Genomic DNA, 22,169 nt, shown 5'->3' with positions numbered 1-22,169 from the left:
TAAAAAAAAAAGAAACAAATTAATTAATAAAAAAGAATAATAAGTTACCGACCGAGGGTAAGGGTCAGGGGCAATAGTGGATGTAAAAAAAGACTAATATAAAATAAAATAATTTAAAATTAATGTAAAGGTTAAAAAAAAATAAACTCTTGCAAAAATGTCTTCGTGCAAATTTTTTACTCGTGCAAAAGTTACCCTTCGTGCAATTTTGTCCCCGCGTACAATTTGGTACGCTCGTGCAAATTTGACAGCTACCCATAAAGTATCTACAAGCTTTTTCAAAACATAATTAAAGTTAAAATATAAAGTAAAGTATGAGTTTAACTTGGTTTTTTGAAGTTTAAAATAAACCTATTTTTGATTAAAAAACGCATAACAAATAAACAGAAAGTTACTATTTTAAGTTAGTGAAAGTTTGTTAATACTTTAAAACAAATTTTATTACTTAGCTTAGAAATTAATTCGTATAGTACCTGTACGAAAATTTTTGTATTTGTTAAAATTTACAAATATCGATTTTATACAAAACTTTAGTTTACTTTCAGTTCAGCGCGATTGGGCTCATTATTAACTAAATAGTCAGTTTTTCGTCATATGCTTCAAATGTAAGGAAGCTTAAATTTATCAAAAAAAAGTTTTTTTTTCAAACAGATTTATAAAAAAACATTTCAGAAACTCTAAAGTATAAAATAAATAGAGGTAGCTGTAAAACTTGAACGAGCGTACAAAATTGCACGAGGGGACAAAATTACACAAAGATACTTTTGCACGAAGGATCACTTTTACACGAAGACACTTTTGCACGAAGACACTTTTGCACGAGCAGGCAATTTTGCACGGAGACTTTTTTGACGGGTTGAATTTTTTTTAATTTTGTTTTTTTTTACTATCACTGTTACCCCTAACCCTTACCTTCGGTCAGTTACTTATTTTATTCTTATTAATACTTTTTTTTTAGACTATTATTATTTTTTAAGAGTTTTTTTTTACTATCACTGTTACCTCTAACCCTTACTATCGGTCTTTTTTTTTGTTTTTTTATTAATTTATCTTTTAATTTAATTTAATTTTTTTTTTTATACTCTCGGACAAAAATGACCCTCCGTGCAAAATTGTAACTCGTGCAAAATTGACCCTTGGTGCAAAACTGTCTTCGTGCAATTTTGTGCCCCCGTGCAACTTTGCCTTCGTGCAATTTAGTCCCCTCGCACAATTTAGTAACCTTGTGCAATTTTTTTTTTCGTGCAACTTTGACCCGTTTCCAATAAATAGTGTAAAAAATCTAAGACAACATTGGTAAAAATATGAAAACGTTAAAAGTACTATAAACTTGTTTTTGAAGTTCTTCTTTATAAACATCTTTTTGTGACTTTTGTGAATGCGATTGCTTATTTTCAAATGGATTACTTCTACCAAAGTTTCGAGGTGTCGCTTGTAACGTATCCTGCCATTAATGCTAAAATAATTAAAGTGTTCTTAATTTTAAAATATTTTGTATTAACGTTGTGCATTCAACTTCTTTGTTATATAAAATTTCAAATTCCGACAGTTCAAACTCAATAACAAAACTATGCACTTTAGCAAAAAAAAAGTATCTTTCAATTTTTAAAATGTCAATTTTTAAAATCGTAAATGTATATCTAGACCAGGAGTCAGCAAGAATTCAGTGGTTACATGGGCCAAATTTCAAAAATTAAAATATTCGCGGGCCGCATGCAGCAGTTTGCCGATCGGCTGATCTAGACCTAAAAATATATAATAAAAAGAATAAAAATCTTAATAGACATAAAAGACAATTATAATTTTTATCAATTTACTTATAAGAATTTTATTTCAAAATAGCCAAAAAATGATCAAATTTAAATTCTATCAGAAATTCCAGTTTATGATTTAGCTATCAATTTCTAAATTACTTAATATGCAATAAACATAAATATTCAAAATTTAAAGTCAATCGTTTGCTAATAAAAAATAAACACTGTAAGGAAAGAATACTATAATATTCTTCCCTTTAAGTATTTTTTTTACAGAGCTTCGTTGAAGTGTGTTAACTTGTTAACACACAGAAACATGTGTTAGTTTAATAAAGAAAGAGAACTGTTTAAATTTGTTATTATTATAAAATAAATGTATACATTTTAATGGCAAAAAAACCTATCTCATAGTTTTTAATAAACAATATTAACATGAAAGATCATTAAAAATGTATAATGAAAGTTTTAAAGATTATATTAATTATAAAATTAACAAAAAAATAGTTTAAAAACATAAAATGTTTTTAAAACATAAAACCAACAATAGCATCATCCATGGGTGATATAAAAGAAGCCTGATGTTGTATTCTATCAGGTGGTTGGGGAGATATGTTAGAAAGAACTTTTTGACGTAATTTTGCTGGATTATTCGATACTTCATCATTTATCTGTTTCATTTGACGTAAATCCGCTGTTTTTTGCCACTAATTTATAAATGGTAAAGGGAATTTTACAAAAAATCAAAAATAATAACAAGTAAACATAGAATTTAATGACCATGTTAGTTTAAAATGTACGTTTAACGTACGAGTACCAGACAACAGACCAGAACTAATTATGAGTAAGACAATTTTATGATGTAGCTTGATTAAAATAAAACTTCCCCTTTAGATTCAATTTCTTGTGGGCTATAAATTTTAAAACAACTGTATTTGTAAACAAATAGTTAATCTATTTACGACATTTCGCTGCTCATAAAATATGAACAGCTTTACAAAGTGAATAATTTTTGAATTTAATTTTATTCTGTAAATCTGTTCAAATTTTATGAGCAGCGAAACGTCGTAAATCAATAAAATATTTCACAATTATTTTAATATTTTTTAAAATATAGTACTAAAAATTTTCGACAACGGTGTAAAAGTATATATACAGGGTTGCCACTCGTTTTTTCAAAAAAATTTCCAGGTTTTTCAAAGTACACATTCTTGAATCTATTTTTAGTTTAAAGTTAAATTTAAGGTAAGAAACTGTGTTAAATAGTATAGAAAAATTAAAAAGGTACTGTAAAGCTACTAAAAACGTGTTTTTTCATAAAAAAATTTTTGGTGATGATAAAACTTTTTTATCTATATGATAAATTTTTTGAGTCAAACAGAAATTTTACTACTGAACATGTTAAAATTCTTAAAAATTCCAGGTTTTTCCAGGTTTTTTGTTCAAAATCCAAGGTTTTTCAAGGTTTTTTTCAAAATTTTTTAAGTTCCAGGTTTTTCCAGGTTATTTTTGCCTAAATTGTCAAATTCCAGGTTTTTCCAGGATTCAAGGTAAAGTGGCAACCCTGTATATAGCAAAGTTTAATCAGCATATATAACTAGATATTATAACAAAATAATTAGATTTTTTTAACAAGTAACTAGTTTACTGAATTTAGATAGTTAAACAGTTTTTTTAATTCAAGTTATTATTCACTTGTATAAAGTTAAGGGTTTCGTAAAGTCTAGCGTAGGTTTAGGCGTATGTTTTCGAGCACTACTTTTAATTATGTTTGAGACATATTTTTGAGTCGCTTACTAAGTATTATTTGTTATTTGGCATTGATTGATATTTTTGACCACATCACTAATTTTCATTTAGCGAGTTACTTAGTTTCTTTTCTAAGATCGTAGATTGTTACATTGTAAAATAAATATTGAGTGTTAAATCGCATTTTTTTACTAAGTAGATTTTAACCGAGTTGAGCTAAAGTTATATTTCTACCACTTATTTATAGGCTAGTTATATTAGGCCTCTTATAGAGTAGGTTTAATTGTAACATACTTTCATTTACACGATTAGTAGCACTAATCACTGAAATATGAGTATGAGTGCTAGCAGCAAGTAATCCATACCTTTGTCAGCCTATGACCGCTCGAGGTAAATTACCGAGCACGCAACGCGTGCTCAAGCCGCTGAAAAGGTTTTGATGCTAGTAACCACATACCAACAAGTAAACCTGAGCCGACTAACATATCAGACCGACGAAAATTGATGTCAGAAGATACAAGTAAAATGTTGGTATCAAGAGCTGAGGGTTATAATTTGATTCAATCTTTTTAAGTACTTAAAAGTTTAAGTTCATAGTATCTAATAACAAATACCAAGTTCCTTTTTTATAACTTAAAGTTTCTCGGCTTTTCAAATATATTTACGTATTGAAAAAAAGCTTATAAAAAAATTTTGCATAAGTTATAATATGGTTTATTGAACAAAAACAAAAAATTGCTTAAAATTTTTGGTTCAAGGACTTGGATATCCAAAAAGACCTCTCGGTCATCGAGTTGCATACCCAACTTAATCACAATTATAATTAGCTACAAATAAAATAAAAAAATTACATTTAAAATTTAAATTCTATAAAGAAAAACTCTATGAAAAATGAGACTATTAAACTTTACAACGTTAAATATTTTTCAAAAAAAGACTATATATATATCAAAAAAAACAAAATAATTTATACACACATATATATCTAACATTATATACACATAAAATATATATTGAAATCTACTTCAAAAGTTAAGGTTTCTATCAGTAGTAATATATTTAGAATTATAGACAACAGATTTATAATAGTAAAATCAAAGATGTTATTCAAAAATGTACAATTAACTTACATAAATTAAGGGCACAGCGGGAATCCAACATTTTTTTAATCAACATTAACTCTTATTTGAAAGCTCTAATAAGCACTAAACTTTTTATAAAAAAAATAATTTAGCTTTTGATATTAATCAAGTTTCCTAAAAAAATCTGGTACAACTGAATTGAAATAAAATTTTCGAGGCCGATTTTCTAGTAAATTTAGAAATTAATTAAAATTCTATCTCTTTCTTCATTTTTTAAGCTATTGACCTCAAATTTTTAAGAAATATTTCTTGCTAGTTAAAAAATATCCTATTGCATCAATCTAAAAAAAAATTAAATTTTATCACATAAAAGAAGAAAATAATCACTTTTTTCTTATTCATACTTAAAAATTCTTTAATTTTTACAAAGGATTGTTTATAATTGTATCTCTTTCTTTTGTTATTTTTTAACTTAATTTTCAATTATCACTTAAAATTTTAGATTAACAGAATAGTTTGAGAATGGTTGCAAAAAACTGTAGGAGAAGATAAATTTTTAAATAAACAGTTTTTTTTTTGCCGTTTTAACTTTGCCCCTCCATAAGGATCCTAATGAACTCTTCGCTTTTATCCCGTAATACCTCAAAAACTATTTTTTTTTAAGAAACGGTAAAACGCAACTTTTATATAGTTGAACATCCATAAAATAAAATCTACATGTAAAAAGTGCTCTTTTTTTCAATGACCGCTGTATCTTTGGATATCTATGATTGTTTGATTGCCTTATTACGTAATTTCTTATACTTAACTTCAAAAGTTTTTGTTACTTATATATTTTGTAACTATATATGTTATATTTGTTATTTTATTATATGTTATTTGTTACTTTTATACTTTGATATATATTTAAACTAAGCTGAAGAAATATTTAAAAAGAACATACCAGTGTTCTAAGCGTTGATAAATTAAAATTAAAGTTAAATTTAAATCAATTTAATCTAAGCTATAACTTATTTAAATAATCATAATTAAACTTAATTTAAAATTAAATTAAAGTTAAATATAATATTTCAATCCTGTTTAAATTTATATTTCAAAAAAATTAAATCTACATTACAATTAAAGTAAAATTAAAGTTAATTTTTAAAAAGAAATTTAAGTAAAGTCAAGTTAAAACTAAATTTAAATAAAATTAAAACTAAACTAAAGTTAAATAAAAGTTACTTTAAAAATAAGTGAACTAATTAAAAAATAAACTTAAATTATTTTAAAACCAACATTAAGTTAAGTTCAAACTAAACGTAAGATTTTTAAAAATTAAATCGTTTTCAGTGAGAAAAATTAAAGTTAGAAATGTATAAAAGTAAAAGTTAGATACGTAGCAAGTTAGAAATGAACGAAATATATCCCCAACCAGTTAATAAAAACTTATATATAACAAATTTTAAACTTCTTTACAGTTCTACATACCTTTAGACTTATAATGAGCTGAAATAAATGATTTATGACTACTATTTTTTTAATAACTGGTTGGGTATTTATGTTAACAATTATTACTCATCCCATAAAACAAAAATTGATATCAGTTTTTCAACAAAACATGATCTAAAAAGTAGCGTTTGCATAAGATTAGGTTTTAATAGAAGAAATATATATAACATAATAAAAAACTAAACATACATATGGTCTTTCCACCTTCATCCTTCATAGGAGCTCCACCTCCTCCCTTACCCCAGGGATTATATTCTCTCATTTCCATCTCTATTTTACGATTGTACCTTTCTTCTTCCTGTTCTTTAAGTTCCTTAGCACGCTTTTTTTCTTCCATCTTTAATTAATAATTTAAAAACCTTACACCAATTGAAACGTTTATTTTATTAGTTTTAGTTTAAGTCATGAAACTAGGATTAAGTATTATTTTTTAAATTTTCTTTAATTTCCAAAAAATATTAATTTAGTAAAAATTTCGTACACTAGGCAACTATTTCGTTTCTATAAAAAAATTCTAATAAGCTAACATATGAATTACAAAAATTAATAAATAACTTCATAGCTATTAATCAAAATTCACTGTCTAATATAAACTGTAAATTGAAGAGCTTATAAAAACCATTATTTAGCTTGCAAAAGTATAAAATAAATACTAATATTCCAAAACATATATATTATTTTCATTAAGAGGTAGTGGCACCTAGTAATGAATAAAATTGTTCTTAATAAATTGTAAACTTTTGAAATGTAAACATAATCAATTAGATTTTTTTTTGTTGCAAAAAAAAGTAAGTAAAAACTCATTTTTACTAAGTGACAAATGGTTTTTTAATGGGTTTTTCCCTTGTATTCTAAAAATAAATTAATTTAGTTTTAAACGTACTTACTTACTTACTTTAAGAAAACTAAATACTTAAAGTTCAATTGATTACATTTTTATATAAGTAAATATAATAAAAACGTTGATACCCGAAATCATACAACATTGACTTATAAGTTTGATATTTTACAAACCTGTTTTTTAAGTTCTTCCTGATAAGTTAAAGCTTTTTGCTGCTTGCTTGGACTTATGGTGTCGTGGAATGAAAATAAACCATCTCTAGATTAAGTATTTTAAATATTAAAATTAAAATTTTCCAAGTTTTAATATACTTTTTACCAAAAATCACTTAATTTTAAAGTATAAAATCATTGAGGGTCTGACTAAAAGTATGTTTTGTAGGCTTTAAACTAGATAACATATATACTGTTTACACAACTAAAACTGCTTTTTTGGTGCAAAACTATTAAGTTTTAAGTTTTTAATGAACTATTTATATATTTTAAATAGTCATGCTAAAAAAAATGGTAATTTATCTACATATCTGATTTTAATGATAAAATTTTTTACGTAAAAGTCAGTGTTTTAAAGAATTTTAGGGTACTCGAATATGTGCACCGATTATTTGCTGTGCAAAAAAAAAAAGTTCTTTTTATCTACTTATTAATTTCAAGCGATAAACTTCGAAATTAAAGGTAAAATTGCAATGGTAATTTGTTTTGCTTTTTCTTTCTTTTAAACACTTGGTACCCATTCGATCGTTTTGGTATTTTTCTTATAACTTTCATCAACCTAATGTAAGAGTTTTTTATGAGTTAAGAACAATAAACAACCATGGAAAATAAGGGTACCCTAAAATTCATATGGAAATTTTAAGTTTACAGTTTTACTTCCCTTATCTTATTTTTCGTGTTGAAGATGTTGTTAAATTTTAAACTACTGTATTTATGAATGAGTTCAACTAAATTCTGAAAAAAAATATCCATTTAATAGACTCTATTATTACTAAATACAATAGGTTTAAAATTTGAAACGTTAATATGTTCTAGTAACAATATTATGTTTGAAAAAACAAATTCCTTTTTCGTGAAAATAAAATCATACTACACACTTTTAAAATTATATTTATATTAATTTATTTTACGTAGCATACTTATCATAATATACTTTCAGTGTTATTTTAGTAAAAATTGAATTTTAAAGTTATTATTTTATACTTACAGGTATAATTGCGTACTTATTGTGAATCTAAAAACTTATATTAAACTAATTTATTAACACATTTCTGTAAATACATATTTAAATTTTCCAAGTTAAATAATTTTGAATTTATTGATATTGTTTAATTTTTTTCTTTAACTTAAGGGCATAGGGGGGTTTTTACAAGTTGATCTTATTTTATAAAGTTTTATCTGAGCTATCAGACAATTTTAACCGCTTGAAAAAAATTAAAGTTGTTTTGAAATATGAGCGGTCAAAGTCGGTGATCTCAATAGGTTCCTAATGGGAGGCGCAAACTAAAAACCCGAAAAAAGACCATTTCACTAAAAATCTATCTCCTCCTTCATTTTTTAAGCAATTTTCTTCAAATTTTCACAGAATGTGTATTATTAAATTTAAAAAAGATTGAATGCAGGAATTTTTTTAATTTTGAAAAATAAATTTTTTATAAAAAAAAATCACCTATTTTTTTGTTTTTTTTAACTAAAATTTTTATTTTTTAATACTTTTCAAATTCCAACATTCAAAGTCTTCTAAATTATAAAAGAAACGTTTCCTGAAAGTTTGAGGTGTCTAGCTCAAAAAATGAAGGAGAAGATAGGTTTTTAGTAACTTTTCAAATTTCCGAGAAAATTGACCACGAAAATTTTACATTCTATACGTTTGTATCGAAAATTTTATATAAAAATTACAATATCTCAAAATTTAAATTACATTCTTTAATTCTATAAAAAGTGGCTTGTAGTTTGTACTTTAAGCTTTCATCTAAGATCCAATGTTATTTTTAGTAAACAAAAAAATGTCGGTCCCCCGTATGCCCTTAACTTTTATAAAGAAGACAGTTATTAAAGATTTTCTTTATACATTTATGAACAACTTAATTCTGAATTTCAACAGTACATAAAAAATGTTAGAAAAGTCTTGTTTTTTTTTCAATTATCACACACTCAGGCTAGTTACCACACACTCTGATAAAAATTTTCTAAAACTTAGGCTGACTCAGGCTTGTTTATAGTTATTTTGCAAAACTCATGTTATTTTGGTATATTTTTTATCAAACTTCAGGCTAGTTTCTATAATTTTAGAACTTTTTTTCTTTAGATTGTTTTTTTTATGTTTTAGACCTATATTCCTTTTAATATCATAATGCTATTTTTAGGTACTCCGGATTGATTAACTACTCATATTATATTTTCAGATTTTGGCTTTCAAAATTGTTTTGTTTTTAAGACTCTCAAGATGAATCAGTTTTTGGTCACTCAGGCTGACATTTTTTGGTTTTTAAAAAGGCAACTCTGATTATTTTATTCCTTATAAAAAAGCAGAAGTTCCTTCAAATTCAATGTTAAGTAGCAACCAGGAATCTTAGTTGTTAATTTTATGCACTTTCAAAAGATTTTAAAAAATTATCATAAAATTTTAATAAAACAAGTTTTACTTTAAATTTCTAACTTTTGAACATTAAAACTTAAAATTTTATTTTTTTAAATCAATTTATAATGTCCTGAGAATCTTATTTTTTTATTTTATACTGCTCATTCAATTTTTACTTAATCTATACATTTCTACAGAAGAGAATTATTAATGTTTATTTAGTGTACTTAAGTGATAACTTTATTATGTAATTATATTAACTCAGGTTAGTTTAAACATTTTTCTTAAATTCCTGTCTTCATTTTATACGCAACAATTTATCTTTTATTTTTTTTTATATTAAGTCAGTTTTCATAACTACAATAGGTATACAAACTTTATTAACAGTATTTAATTTTAGTTGGTGGCTCTTAATTTATTTCAATTTATGGAATTCTATGCTTTAAACAGTTGCAACCGTAGTATAAGTTTAATATACTTCAAATGCTAGTATATCAATATGATATTAAAAGTGACTTATCTTCAAATGATTTTTTGCAAGTTAAAAAACTTTATAAATGAAAATTAGGGTCTTTTATCTTACACTTTAATCGTAATGATTAAGTATTGATCTATACATAATAAAAAATTGTAATTTTCTTATCATAGACACAGCAAGGTATTTAATTTTACTATAATATACCAGCCCAAAACCAATATTTTATTTCAAATGTGCTTAATTATATTTTTCTAGAAATTGTAACAAAATTACTCTAACCTAAAATTAAAGCATAAATTTTCTACATCTAGGTATTAATCTTAGAATTTTTTATGCAATTAAAAAAATATTAGAAGTATATAAAAGCATGTACTTCTCTTAACAAATTATAAACCAAATTGCTATTTTTAATTATGAACTTATACAGTTTGTTTTCTTAACTAAAAAAGATTGCTCGTTTTACTGAAATGTTAAGAGCTAATTTAAATAATTTAATTTATTTAATTCTGAACTTAGAAAAAAAAAATTTTAAACTAAGATATTTTAATTCGTTTAAAACTTTTTAGTTTTCAAAAAGCAATACTTTTCACACCTAATATTACTATATGCAATCAGAAACATCAATTCAGTATTAAGTTCACAAATCTAGACACCAAGAAATGTTGTTCAAGGTTCACCAAAGGATACAGTGCTTTCAACGTATCTAACTGTTTTTAATGCTTTTTGTGTCTTTTTTTTTGTTTCAATATCTTTGTAAGCATCAGCTGCTTGTTCGCCTGAGTGATTCATAAAAAAGAAGAGCTTTTACTGTTGCGTAACACTATTTAAAGCCAAGCATCGCGAGGAAAGGTAGTATAATTTCTAAATTTTCAGCGAAGTTTAAGATCGCTAAGCGAGTACGCGTTGCACTTGCAGATGTACTTTATCAAAGTTATAAGTGATTAAGCTACGCTACGATTAAGCAAGCGAACTTTGGTTTTAACATGCACTTAAACAATCTTTCTGTGAACGAAATTTCACTTTGTTAGAATCGTGTATTTGTTTACTTTTAATAACAAACGAGATCTAGAAAATGTTTTTAAGAACGTTGTTTTACTTTAGTTTCTCAAAGTCACCTAGATTATATTTTGTTTACTATATGCTTTTCACATTTCGTTGTTTTCTTAACAACTGTTTCTTAAGTATTGGGTTTATATTGTAGATAAACCAAAGCGGACTTTTAGACGTTTGATACGCTTGAAGTGCTAACCTTGCTCTGATTTCAATAAGAGCGACATAGAGATATATTTTGTAGATCAACTACCGTAGTTTTTAGATGGTATTTTCTAAAGTGCTAGTTTTGCTCTGACTTCAATAAGAGTCATACAAAAACTTCTATTCTACATAAACCAAAGCGGACTTTTAGACGTTTGATACGCTTAAAATCTTAGCTTTGCTCTGACTTTAGTAAGAGTCACTGATAAATTAGAGCAATTGCTAATACATCTAGTTAAAAGTATCGTCCAAGCAAACCTTCGAGCTCTGGCTTGCTAGAGTGTGAATGTTTTTTTTTTCTAATCGCTTTATTTATTAAGTTCTAAAATAAACTTTAAGTGCTGAATAGCTAACTTTTTTGTTTTATTGGTTTAACGAACGTAAGTAAAGATTATAATTTTAGTAGCGTAAGCATATCTGCTTTGTCTTGTTTTGAAGAGATTTATTAAACACTCGAAAAACGCAGAAACGTTATAACACCACGAAAGTAGCGTAGTTGGTTATTGAGATTTTTGACCTCCCGTACTTTTGGGTTTTTTAGCAGAGCACTTTTCAACTTTACGTCGATAAGCGTGCATTACTGATTTTCGTTCAACAAAACTTTTATTTTCTTTTTAAAGCGTTCTTTTCTTAGATCGTAGGTTGTTTACATTGTAAAAAAATGTAAGTGCTAATTTGCATTTGTTTACTAACGACAGTTGAGTAGGCTATAGTAAGTTTTTATAAAGTAACTGTAACTGTAAAAGTGACTATAAGGACTAGCAGCAAGAAATCCATACCTTTTTCAGCCGCAAGCTTAGGCTAGTAAACATAGTAAAGCATGCTAGAAATATAATATTAATAGTAATAGTTACATAGTCAAGTAAGAGATGCTAGTAAACATGGTCATTTGTCAAGCACGTAATCCTGAGCTGACTTACATATCTGACCGCCCCAATAAATTGTCAGACGAACCAAATATGTTAGTATTAAGAGCTGAGGATTATACTAGTATATCTTAAAATACTCAATTTAAGGATTACCATAAACTAAGTTTAAATAACTAGTATTTAGTTTATATATATATGATACATAAAGCCTTGTATAACATCATTATAGATTAAGTTTAAATAATTAGTATCTAGTTTAACCGTTTACAATATATTTAACTCTAAGTAAGCTATTAGTTTTAATAGTAAGAAAGCTAGGAACTTATGAGCCTCTAGCTCTAGCCTCTCGAAACTAGTTACTAAGCACGCTACGCGTGCACAAATGGCTTAGAATACTTGGCTTACAAATGGCTTACAAGTACTAATAGGCATGCTCGTAAAAATAATCCTGAGTTAAACACAGTCTCGATCCTGCACAAGGCGATATCAGACAACACTGTAATAGCAGAGGACTATATATTTATTAAATAAAGATAAAAAACCACTTTCTATCACCATATTAAAAATCATTAAGTTTAAATTGCTACATAGTTGTTTTCTAATAACGTTATTAATAGTACTGAGTTTAAGTAGGGACTGGGAGGTGTTTTTTGTATAAGACCTATAACTAGCAGCTTACTATAACTAGCGTGTTCCTATAACTAGCAGCTTACTTTACAATCTTGAGATGCACAGAATTTTTTAGCAGTTTAATGTACTTGTATTTCAATTAGCTGGAAGTCAACTAATATAAATTAGAATATAAAACTTAAGGCATATGGTTTGTGCGTAAACTAAATATAAATAAATAAAACATTTTGTATTACATGTCTTTATATTTATTGTAAGTATTACTGCTACCTAATCTTGTATATAATATAATATAATTTTTTAAAAAGGTACATTATACTAGCAACAAAAATACTTTTAAGTGTATGTATTAAAACTATATTTCATACGTTTAAAATTACTCAAAGTTTATCTTAAAACTTTGGACAATATGTATCTATAAAATTTAAAATCATATCAACTGATTACTGGAAAATTTTTATTTAATAAAATTAAAACTAAAAATTTACACAAAACTACCTATAGCTCATGAACTTTAAAAATAATTATTTTTAGAAGAAAAAATTATAAACTTTTATAGATTTTACTTATAAACTTACATACTTTTAGTTTACCTCACTCTATCATTTAATATAAAAATATTTTAATAGTTTTAACTAAACTTTTAAAAACTTAAAAATTTTAAATTTTTATCAAAACACCTTTAATTACAGTATTTTTATGGACAATACTAAAATCATACAAATGATCCATAAACTCAAAAAAATAAAACAAACTTTTTATCAGACAAACTTGCAGGTATTACAGCTTCAGGAATAACTGATTTTTCTTTATCTAAAAAAATATACATTAGTAAACTAAAGCGGGTAATGAGTAATGTCAATATAATAAATAGAAGCATTTGAAGTATACGTAAAACTTTACTAATAACTTTAAATACTTTTCTCAAATCAAATTACCTATCCTAAATTCATTTAAAATGTAAAGTATCATTTTTATTTCTACACGTAGAAGCTAATAGATATTTTGTTCGCACTGCGTTTGCAGGCAGTACAAATCAATTAAGTATAAAAATATTTCAAACACTGACTTCAACTTTAAGTGCGTAAAATCATATTAACCTATTACTACTTTAAGCAAAGATTTTTTTCTGTGGAACAATGTCCTGAATTTTTTTCTGACTTGCAAAATTATACTAAAATAAGCATACGTTTATATGCATTGCTTGCTGCCTCTTTTTACATGGTATGTGTGTAAAATATAGTTTGGGGTACTTTTTACTATTAAAGCAAAATTATTTTAGCATATAAACTTCATTAGCTTATTTTAAATATCTAAAAGCTGTATTTTCGTCAAGATATGGTTAATTCTTAGCAAGTGTTTGTAGCTTTTGTATAACTTCTTTGTTTTGTTCAAATTTCTCAGATTTGGTACTTAAGTGATTTTGTTATAATGAAAACAAAACGATTTTAGCTGCTTTAATTGAAAAATTCTCATCTTACTTTCTTGTCACTATGAAAAGTAGAAATATTTGATCAATTTTGCATTTAGTTCTTATTTTAATCATTGGACGACTAGAATTAGAATATAACGTTCAAGCCTCTTAAAATATATTGTTTAGATAACAAAAATATAGCTGTATACGACTTTTTTAATTAAAAAGTTTTATCGCAAAAAATTAAAAACTAAAGATTTAGTAAGAATAATATTTTTTATTGTTGCAATAAAACGTACTGAAAAATATTAAAAATAAGAATCTCAAAGCTCGTAAAAATTATTCCGAGGTTTTTTTAATTATAAGCTAAAAAACAAACAATACTTCAAGTATAAACTACAAAGCAGTAGTAAATAGAATTTAAAAACTTTATTTAAGTCTGCATTATTGTCATTATTGCAAAAAGTTTCTGATGGTTTTAATAAACACTAATACGTTAATTAAAACCAAATCAAAAACAAATTTTTAAATATTTATTAATCAAGATCTATTTTATTTGATTTGTATAAGTATTTTTAAGTTAAAATGTATGGTAGGCGGGCCGAATCCGGCCGCGGGCCGTAAGTTGCCCAATCCTATTCTAACAAGTACAAAAATAAACATTTGAATTAAAAAGAACAAACCTTCATTATCAATATAAGTGTAATTGTTTAATAAAGGTACTCTGGGAAGAATAGCATTTTGTAGTGATTCATTAAAAGCAGGATCAAGTGGGTTTTTGTTGGCGTAATAAAAGTAAGCCTGATCCTCGGGAGTTATAATCTCTTTTGGCGGGAGTTGATGAGTGGAAGAATGCACTATAGACCTACATTGAAATTAATGTTACTTAACCAAAACAAAAACATTTAATACAACTTAATTATAGAAACTGTTTAGGTGAACCAACATATTATATACATTTACACAATTGTATTATGTGTAACATGAAAAAAAAACAAATTTAAAAAACAACATCGGAACTTTTCGTTAAACAGAACTAATAGAATTTTGATGGATATTGCCAAAATGTTTTCAGCTATTATTCAGTTATAAATATATATTTTTTTAGTATTTCTGCTAAAAACGGTAAAGTTTAATGTGATAAAAGCTAGAAACAACACTTTCACAAAATAGAAGCTTTATTTTTAATATACATATAAAAATAAAGATTTTTAAACTATCAAATTAGAACTTTTTTTTAAATAACATATATAAATTTCTTAAGAGCTCACCTGCTAGAGTATGGTATACCTGTTTGGTTTAGCATCGATTTTGATGGAAATTTATTCAAACCATTTACTGGCTGTACTTTAGCTTGTAATTTTCTGCTGAATTTACAAGGTTATAATTTAAAATGTATATATCAATTAATTAAAGTTTTTGTTTTATTTATTTAGAAGCAAATTCATATCAAAATATGCTGATTTTGTATTACAACATTCGATTTTTTTTTTTTCGATATAAAAATAAATTGCATTTTTAAAACAGCGTTTATGTCTATGATTCTTACTTAACCGGCAGTACATACTCAAAAAAGGCGTACCAAACCGGAAGATTACTGTATATAATAAATTAACATTAGGCAAACAACAAAAAGTTTTGCAAAAAGATGTTCACACAGAAACATTTGGAAACATAACATAATTAAATCAAATCATGATCTAAAAGATCAATTTGCAATAGTTATTCACTATAAAAAGTTTAATAAAGCAAATATACCAAAATAAGGAGATACATACAAAGTACAATTTTTAGAAAAACCAGTAAGGAATAATTTAAAATCTACAGAACAGTGTTGAATTAAAAAAACTAACTAAACCAAAAATAACTAAATTATGTGTTCAAACAATAGTTTAAACAAAAAGTTATAATATGACATAAAAAATTCATTATCAAGTTGTGTTTAAGGTTTTTTTTTTGTTTTAAGTATTATATATGGCTACCCTTAGTTACAACAAGCTACAAAAAAAATAGTAACAGTTTGTTTACTTAGATTATAATATGTTTTAATATTTACTAGTAATCTACCGGATCCAGTAGTTAGAATCCTAAATAATTTAAGTGTTATGTAGTGTCGATAGAGAACAAACTTTATAAAATTTATTATTATAATACCACTAATTAGTAAAAATGTTAAATACAAACATCTTGTTAAAAAACCACATTGTCATTTTCTAAATATCTTATTTGAACACTAAGCAAAAAAACATTATATAAAAAGACAAAATAATCTATCTATACGAAAATTCTGTTTAAATGTAGAGATATTATTTCAAGCTACTTATAAGACTAAACTTGAATTTTGTAATTTTACAGTTTACTAGCTTAAGAAAATAACCTTTCAGAATAGAAAAAAAAGGATGGTGGTACGAAAGATACTTTCTTGCAAACCTGGCGAGATGTGATTGTCTTGTTTAAGTTCGACCAAAACAAAACTTCAGACTCCTTAACTTGTTTAGGTAAATTCCATCAGCAAAAAAACCCTTAATTTTTGTCCCAAGTGAATCTTGTTGCTCACTTTCGTGAGTGTCTGTACTTGTTTTTGTTTTAAATGTGAAGTAGAACAAAAAAATCTTTTAGAACATTACTTGTAGGTAGTTCAGCTTTAAGCGGTATTAGATAAACTTGAACTTTTTGACCAGTTTAACGACAACTATCCTTTTTTACTTCTATTTTCTTTTCAGCAATCCTTCAACTTTGTGTTTGAGGTTAAAAGGGAAAAAGTAAAGTTGATAAGGTAAATAAACAGCTATTGTGAGTAAAACAAGTCGTTATTATAAAGATTTTAGCGTGTGCTATTATTTAAAGTATAAAACCGTCTTTAAAAAACCTCTTCTACATTTTCTGCCTAGGTTGCTAAGGTTGTAGGACTATTTTGACCTGGTGGACTACTCGCTTTATGATTAAAAACGTTTTTAGTACATCTACATGCGGGAATACACTTAACAGCAATGCGTTGTTTCTACTACACTGCTGCGTTAATATGTAAAAACGTTCAAGCAATTTATTAATGTGGCTAGCAACTTGCCGTTCTTCAGTTGTAATAATATTATTGGGAAAAAAAATATTTTTTTCCACGTAGTATTGGACTCTTTCTTTTAACTTTACTAGTCTATTCAGTACAAGGTAGATTAAGTTCTACCCTCTTTAAACATCTTGCACAAGTAGCCAGGTTTTTTTGCATTGTCAGTGTTGAATCTAATCCTATCTGGATTTTTTTTTTAGTTTCTTGACGCTGTAGAAGAATATCTAAAGTGACCAACAGTTTTATGTTCTTTCCAATGATATGTTATTGTCATTGGAAATGGAAATTTTAATTATCAGTTCAAGTTTGTGGATATAAAAGGGTACTAAAGATGCTTCTAACAACAAGCCTTTATGTTAAACGCATTGTCGCACAGAAACACGTGAATGCAATCCATAGAAATACCCCAGTTTTCAAGCATCTCCTTTATGTTTGCACAAACATTAAAGCCAGTGTAGGAACTTTCTATTTTCTCAGAGTGTAAAGGTCGATGTTTGTGTTCAAAGCTTTCATTTTACCAATACGCTGTTAAAGGAAGATATAATTCATTTGTCTTGAAATCTATCCGTATGTAACTTGTTAATGACAAAAACGGAGCTTGTGATAACTTAGTTCTTATTTCTATCTTTAAAGTTTTATAAGTCTGTTGAAAGCATTGTATTAGTGAAGTAATACTCGAAACCTAGTATCTTTGCTCTAAAACAAACAGCCAACAGGTCTATGAATCATTGATCATTAACATAGATAAAGGTCCATAGCATTCATGTTCTTTTTTAAATTATTATTGCTTTTGCATAATTTCTGTCCTAAACTTTTACAGGGCCATAATCGTCAATTCTAGATTGCTTCATAGCTGGTTATTTCCTTTTTTTTGGATTTGAGGCAAACTACTGTTGACTGCATCCTAGCTTGATGATACTTTTTTAGCTTCAGGATGTTGCTTTTGATGTTTTATTTTCAAATATTTTATTAAGGAGAGGTGATGTACGCTTTAACACTAACAAATCTTTTGATGAGTGCATTGCAAAGGCTACAAACTGCATAAGAAGAATCTTTCACACTTATATCAAAAAAATCTAGACTAATGACATTATTAAATAGTGAGAAAAAAACTATGTGCTGCTACAAAATTACAAAATAAAAAATCGTACAATTAGTCTCTTATTTCTACAGAGCTGCCACTCTTTTCGTTTAAAAAAACTGAATGAGTAATCCTGAGTTTTATCAAATCAAAAAATAATAACTTTTCAAAACTATTCAAAATCAAGTCTTTTAACAAAATTGGTTATTAAAAAAATATTAAAACTAATTCAACTAAATATTATTTCTATATATTTCTTGTATTCAAATAAAAAAGATGTCAATTTATAACATGACATTTAGAGTATATGATTAACTCTTTTGTTAATTATTAATACTGAAAAACAGACAAAAATAATTAATTATACTTTACAGTAATAAAGCGTGGTACGCTTTTGCCAAATCAAATTTCAATAAATACATTTACTTAAATGTTGAAAACTTTATTCTTTAATTTATTTTTAATAAAATCAGTAATTAAAGTTACTTTTACAAAATTTTAAACTTCTTAATTATTAATAATAATCTTAATAATATACTTTCTTAATTTTATTTACAGAAATCTTTGAAATATATTTTCATCAAAAAAGCTGATTGCAAATCGGCCAAATCTAGGATCTGGCCAAATCCGGATTTGGATCTTTTTTAAAAACTTAGGATATCACTAAATATACTAATAAGCCTTAAGTTACAGCTTGTAATTAATTAGCCAAATTTAATTGGACTTGTTTATTACATTTGAATTTCATTCCTTTTTTAGACATATCTAAACTTAAATTTAAATATATTTTTCTATAAGTACAGTAACCTCTCGCTTATTTACGCACATTGTGTCCACAGAAAAAATCCGTAAAGATACGAGAGGTACTAAATACACTTACTATAATGGCTGTTTTTTGATATTGTTTCTAGTTAAAAGCAGACTTGTGAATTCTAGTGACTGATGTAGAAGAACCACTTTTATTTGATGAGCTGATAAAATGTTTTTCAAAAATTAACATTGATTTAGAGGAAAAAGATATAAAAAATTTTGTTACAATTGACAATGAAACAACTGAAGAATACTCTGAAAGTATTTTAGAGGAAGTTGAAGCGGAAACATGCCTGTAAATTCAAAGGATCATCTTGAAACTGATGAAGAATATTTTTCAGAACAAGAAGAAGAATTTGAATTCGATGGTTTTAAACCAATTTAATAAAGACCATCAGTTTAAACGCGCAGTTGTGTTCTTCTAAAGCTGTAACTGGTGTTGGTGAGCAATACGAAGAATTGAAGGCAACGTGCGAAAAATTTTAACGCTTGCTGTGCAAAGCAAGTGTTACAGAAGAAAACTTAAACTAAAAAAAAACGTCAAATAAAAATTAGTGATATGTTTACTAAAAAAACAATTAAGATTTGTGTTAAGTGTAAGCTCTATATTTATTAAGTATCACTGCTACTTTTTGCTAGAAAGTTTCATTAGATTTCTTTTTTAGATGTTTACTCATATATAGAGTAAGAGTGCTGTATTATTTATTTATGTTTTAAACTCCAATTATTTCATTATACTTTCATTATTTAACACAGCCATATTTCTTTCAGAATCTTAATTTAATGTTTTGTTGTTAACAAAATATCTGATATACTGATATATAACTAAATCTTTATCAATTAGTCAAGGAACATAATTTTACAAAGTCTAAAGATATAAAGAGGTGAGCTGGCATTTAAAAACATGTTATAAATTAAAAATATACAATAAACCTAATTGGTGCAATATTAAAAAAAATATTTTTATTTTTTGAATTTTTTAGAGTTCTAAAATGCGTAACTAAACGAGAGTGCGTAACGTCACGAGTGCGTAAAGATGCAAGAGGTCACTGTATGTACTTTTTCTCAGAATTGAAAAAGTTTTAATAAACAATGATCTTTCTCTTTTTAAGTGTTTTTGTTAAAAAAATAAAGAGAGTTTTTTTTGTTCAATGATTTTTTACTCAATTTTTATTTTCAAAGATCACAAGCTGTCCGATTCTTTTTTTAAAAAAAGCAGACTACCTGCAAACTATAAAATTCATTAAAAAAAATTAAAGATATGTAGGGGTGGGCCTCGTACAGCTTTGATTTGAAATTGGAGTACACAGTAGTGCTTATTAAACAATACCTTTATTGACTTTTTACTTTTAAAGATTTTTTAAGTTTGTAAATCATTTTAAAACTTAGACTGAGGAAGACTTTTTTGGTAAATCCGCTCAATAGAAAAGTTAAACACTCCAACACAATATGACTACTCTGTCAACATTTATAAAACAGATTATACCTGTAAGTATAGTTTTAAAGATCTTAAGTTAAACTCAAATAACATCTTACCGTTGATATTTTTCGTCAGCATAAGTTACTTTTTTAGGTTTCTGTAAAAAAATTGATTGGTTGATGTGTTACTGCATTAAATACAAACTCAATAAAATATTCTTGAAAATTATTTTAAGTTGTTAAATACTCAAATGTTAGAATTTAAATCATAACAAATATTTAGCTCATAAACGTTTTTTTTTATGTAAAACTAAATATACGTTTCTACGGAATCTGCAAAACTTTAAAGTATTTTTAGAGAAGAAAATGATCTATTTAAGATAACGTTTACGTAATTAAAAATCAAAACTAGTTTTTTAAATACATTATGCTTTATTTATCGAATATAACACTCAAATCTGTCCAGAACGCACGTTTGTTTGTGAGTTTTTTCACGGCATCAAATTGACAAATAAATCAAATGATTATTTGAAAAAAATCTACAAAATTTATTTACACACTCAAGCTCAAAATGTTTTGAACTTGAACGTGCAACAGAAATTTGTAGAACTTTTCAATGAACAACTCGATTTTCTTTATACATAACAAAGTATTATTATTATTTTTATTTTTATACTGATTTTGAAACTAAATTAAAAGTTTAACTTAACCATAAATTAAACCTTAAGATTAAAATTTAATTTGTTTTGTTTTTAAGTAAAAACTTTACGTAAAAATTTTTTTTATTTTATTGTTTAAATACTATTTTCTATAACTGTTGTATATCTTTTTAGATTTTTTATTTAAGCACTGACGAGGTCTTCGACCGAAACTTAGTTTGCATAATAAAGTCTTGAAAGAATAAATAAAATATTTCTCCTCTAATAGTTGAGATCTATTTATTTGTTTTCTAAAAATCAAAACATATAACATAACAAGTATTAAGATTAAGCCTAAACAGGTGATTTTTTAATAAAGGTAGGCAATTTTTTTAGTTGGCAGGCCAGATTTAACAAGAAAATTCTTTAGCAGGCCTTAGTTGCTAAGTAGTCATAGCGGGTCACGTTTGCTAAATGCTAATTTAGCACAAATTGTTTTAAGCTAAAAATCTGTCGCGGGCCAGAGATTTCCGCTTGATGGGACGGATTTGGTCTATGGGTCTTAGTTTTCCCACCCCTAATTTAAAATGTTTATTTAAAAATTAGTTTAAACAATTTTAAAAAACAATATATATTAAGAAAAATATAAGATGTAACGTTAAAAGGCGTTAAATCCTGGAGATCCTGATAAGCTAAGCTTATCGGAATATATACCACAGATGTTCTTGTGCTAAAACTTTATTTCAACTAACGGCGTTTCACTGCTCTCAAATAAATTTAAGAAGAGATCTACGGAGTCTATAAAATATTAACACACATTAGAAAAAAAGCAGAAAAAGCATGTATAATTATGTATAGTGTTTATGTAGGTAGTAACTATAAATGAACTATACATAATTATACATGCTTTTTCTGCTTTTTTTCTAATGTGTGTTAATATTTTATAGACTCCGTAGATCTGTTCTTAAATTTTTTTGAGAGCAGTGAAACGTAGTTAGTTGAAATAAAGTTTTAGCACAAGAAC

General features: G+C 26.1%; 1 protein-coding gene across 6 annotated transcripts in view; it reads right to left on the bottom strand.

Annotated features, from left to right (window-relative positions):
* LOC145833885 (centrosome and spindle pole-associated protein 1-like) overlaps positions 1 to 22,169 on the bottom strand; it is an 86,344-nt gene that overhangs the window by 28,204 nt on the left and 35,971 nt on the right. For 4 of the 6 annotated variants that reach the window (XM_082941125.1, XM_082941127.1, XM_082941128.1 and 1 more), the window contains exons 10-17: positions 20,625 to 20,665; positions 15,405 to 15,500; positions 14,817 to 14,998; positions 13,475 to 13,532; positions 7,088 to 7,172; positions 6,263 to 6,410; positions 2,297 to 2,445; positions 1,331 to 1,444 (exon numbers count right to left, since the gene is read on the bottom strand). In XM_082941125.1, the coding sequence (XP_082797251.1) occupies positions 1,331 to 1,444; positions 2,297 to 2,445; positions 6,263 to 6,410; positions 7,088 to 7,172; positions 13,475 to 13,532; positions 14,817 to 14,998; positions 15,405 to 15,500; positions 20,625 to 20,665 (873 nt within the window). The remainder of the gene's footprint in view (positions 1 to 1,330; positions 1,445 to 2,296; positions 2,446 to 6,262; positions 6,411 to 7,087; positions 7,173 to 13,474; positions 13,533 to 14,816; positions 14,999 to 15,404; positions 15,501 to 20,624; positions 20,666 to 22,169) is intronic. The other 2 variants (XM_082941126.1, XM_082941129.1) reach the window with 2 other exon arrangements.

This window comes from Thalia democratica, chromosome 4, assembly GCF_965202585.1.
Source record: "Thalia democratica chromosome 4, ktThaDemo2.hap1.1, whole genome shotgun sequence".
Classification (NCBI taxonomy): domain Eukaryota; kingdom Metazoa; phylum Chordata; class Thaliacea; order Salpida; family Salpidae; genus Thalia; species Thalia democratica.
Note: the sequence above shows the minus strand (reverse complement) of the source record. Positions and strands in the feature narration are given on the sequence as shown.